Source organism: Pempheris klunzingeri, chromosome 7 (genome assembly GCF_042242105.1).
Source record: "Pempheris klunzingeri isolate RE-2024b chromosome 7, fPemKlu1.hap1, whole genome shotgun sequence".
NCBI lineage: Eukaryota > Metazoa > Chordata > Actinopteri > Acropomatiformes > Pempheridae > Pempheris > Pempheris klunzingeri.
The window spans coordinates 23552962-23556382 of NC_092018.1; the positions used below are offsets into that span (position 1 = coordinate 23552962).

The following is a 3421-nucleotide window of genomic DNA, read 5'->3' on the forward strand; positions in this document are numbered from 1 at the left end:
AAAACCAGACAAAACAGTTAAAAATGAGGATAAAACCAAAGGAGCACATAGGAAATAAAAACAATTAAAAGAATCAAGATAAGATAAAGAAGAATGGTAAAAATAAAAACACATCAAGCATTACCAAAAGCTTTCACAAAGAGAAAAGTTTTAAGAAGAAAGAAGCCAGAGAACCCATTCCAGAATGAATAAAATCATGTACATTTTTTTTGATCAGCAGGTGATAGAGACGACCTGATTTTAAAAATAAGTTTAATGGTAAAAACGTGATTGAACAACCACTTTTCACTTGGCCATCAAAACAGAGGTTGGGACATACAGTACATAGAGGTTGGAGAGTATCATGATATGATATGATATTGAAGATTTCTTTTTACAGCAGACACAAAATAGCACACTACAGGTTCCTTCCTGTAATTATGAAAATATATGTGAAAATAGAATGAAATAAAGTGAATAAAACATTTTTTAAATAGTCAGACACACATTGCGTGTGTGTGTTTGTTATTTTTATACAGTATATTAACTCTTTGGGTAATCCCCATGTGTTATGACTCTGTCCAAGTCATAAGACTTATAATGAAATTTCTCCAGTCATACTATACTGCATACCTGTCAGCTGTCAATACATGTTAATTCTGTCAGTGTTAATGAGCGCTGTCATTGTGGATTAAACTCTCTACTGATACAACATTGTAAACCACACATGCTTTTGCTTTTACTGTACCTCGCTATAGTACATGCTTCTTTAGCGTGGTAGTCTCTCTGTCACAGAGCTGATTGAAGTTTTACTGCAACGGCTGGAAATTTTCTGCTTTTCTCACCACACCCCACAGGGATGATGTCACATCATGAAGGTGTTTACTGGAGTGAAACCTCTGACCTTTAAGGTGATGATTTTGCTAACTGCTGTGGTAACACTTCATTCACGAGAGGGCAGTGGCCCGATGTACAAAGGTCATTAATCCAGTGCACTTCTCAAGGCAATAAATACAGTTCTGGTAGAGAAATACTGTAGTGAAGTCTGCCAAAAGCCCAAATTTCAGCTGCTTGGCTTTTATAGCATCCCGTCATCGGCTTCACACCTCCTCCAGAATACAGGACGAAATTAATCACTAACAAAGCGTCAAATAGTTTCACTCCCAGCTATATCCATGACTTGCTACACCGCTCTAATGAACGACTGCATTTTCTATCATGGCATCTAAACAAGACGATATTGTTTTATGACATTAATCTGGTCTTCCTTTATACTGTCTCTCATGTCCTTTATACTTTTTTCACTATGTAAAAATGTGAAGAAAACCAGGCCATATGTGGAGTACAGAGAAACCTTCCTCCATGGTTACAACAAATGGAACATTCTTATTTATGGTTACACACAAGTTCTCACTTCCGCTTTTTCGTACAGCACGCAGCCAACCAACTAACCACTTGAGATTTGTTTCTGCGGTGTGCTGCTTTTCACTGTTTACCAAAACTGTATGGTTCACTGAGGCGCATGTATTCCTACATCAAATCGTCAGTGGATGTTAATTCACATTTGCATGTGGTTACCTAGAAGTATTGGCAGTACCAATTAAAATATCTGAATCAACTGAAAGCATGAAGAGATCTTAGCTGTCAACCCAGCTCTCCAGGTCTTGATAGACTCTGTTGGCTGGTAAATTGGGAAACTTAACACAGATTTGACACAGCCTTTCTCTCCAGTCAGTGTATGTTTTTACTCTGTGAGTGCGGTGCCACTGGAGGTACTTCTCATAGGCCTGTCTGTCCGTAGCCAAATGCTTCAGATAAGCAGCCAGATCTGCTGTGCTCCTGAAATCCGCCACATGGATGAAGGAGTCAGGGGGAGCCAGAGCCTCGTAGCTGGCCCTGCTGGGGCCGAGAACCACCGGTACAGCCCCTGCTTGGAAAGCGTTCCTCCAGAGCTTCTCACTGATGTAGTCCTTCGCCTCAGAGTTCTCAAAAGACAGGTAAAAAAGACAGTTTGCAATGGTGGGCAACAGCTTCTTGTCTGACAGTGGTCTTTTGTTCCACCTGCCGTACACATCTATGCGGATATATTTCTTCAGACTTTGATAAACACCAGCACGAGCCTGGTGAGCTCGGTATTTGCTGACCACCCAGCAGACAAGGCAGGAGCGATTTGGAGCAGCCCGGAAGCTCAGCTCATCACCTCCTAACAGAGTCTCTCCATAAGGGATGGGTATGTCTGCATCGCGTCTGTAGGTCATTGTCCAATTGAAGAGGCAATTGACCTGCTTGAGGTTTGCATTGTTGACAGGAGGCTCCATGGACAACCACACCCAGTGCTGGGAGGCCGGGCGATCCCGCTGCAAAGGCAGTGAGGACAGACCTCTACTCAGCTCCTGGTGGTGGAATACAACCACATCAGCAGTGGAGAAGGCAGAGGTGTTATCAGTGAGGAAACAGTGGCTGATGTTGTACATCTCTTGACATTTGTCACCGGAGAGGCTGTAGGAGCGGCCATATGGCCAGTGCCACAGCAGGATGCTGATGTTTCTCTGTGGATTATCTGGATGATATTTCTGCAGACAGAGCATCTGGTCCACGAAGCTGTAATAAAGCAGGGAGGACAGGAGGGTGAAAAAGAGGAGGACCAGGAAGACTTGGGATCCAGATATTTTCATGACTGTCAGGCATCAAAAGGGCACAGAGCACTGGCATGGAACCCCTTGAAAGGAAGGAAGGGCAGATCAGAGATTTTATTTCACTTTCATATGTTCTCATCAGTACAGGAACTGCAAAAACAAAAGCGTCTACTGGAAAAAATATTTCATTCTGTTTTAACTACCAAAATCAATAATTTTTTCATCAGACAACAATAATATTTGGTAATATTTGTGGCCTAATTTTGTTACAGGTTAATTACAAGTGAGCTTACATCTGTCATGTTACATACAAATACTTAAAGTGCAGTAATCATCAGGTTATTTCATCATATGGCCAAACTTTTGTGAAGTTCTTGAAAATAGGTTGATAATCAATTCACAAAAGAGTAATACAGAACGCTGCTCAGCAAGAAAAGTATGGTCTGTTTCTGTTGGATGTTTCTTCTTTCATCATTAGTAATTACGTGACATATACATTTAGAAGACAAAATGAATAGGTTGCAAATCATGAAATAATTCAAAAAGATGTCTGATTCTAGCAAAGCACAAATATTTATGTGAGCAATAATTCACTTTCTGATAAACATATTCCAAAACCTTATTTTATGGGGATTGATGATGAGGCATCTCATCATCATTGTCTTGTGAAATGTAACTGGCAGAAATAGGTTTTGTAAAGATGGCACACCCTGATTGCTGCGTACGCCACAACCTCAACCTCAGACTGCAGAGTATTTTAAGAGAAAAAGAACTTTAGAAAGAAAATTCTAAACTAAATTCTAAAA

General features: G+C 40.6%; 1 protein-coding gene across 1 annotated transcript; it reads right to left on the reverse strand.

Annotated features, from left to right (window-relative positions):
* Positions 1-313: 313 nt before the first annotated feature.
* Positions 314-2654, reverse strand: LOC139204202 (alpha-(1,3)-fucosyltransferase 7). The gene has a single exon (XM_070834184.1). The coding sequence runs from the start codon at positions 2652-2654 to the stop codon at positions 1617-1619; it is 1038 nt and encodes a 345-aa protein (XP_070690285.1). The 3' UTR covers positions 314-1616.
* Between the last annotated feature and the right edge of the window lie 767 nt (positions 2655-3421).

Coding starts and splice junctions, on each gene's coding strand:
- LOC139204202 (XM_070834184.1), bottom strand. CDS start 2,654: ATGAAAATATCTGGATCCCAAGTCTTCCTGGTCCTCCTCTTTTTCACC.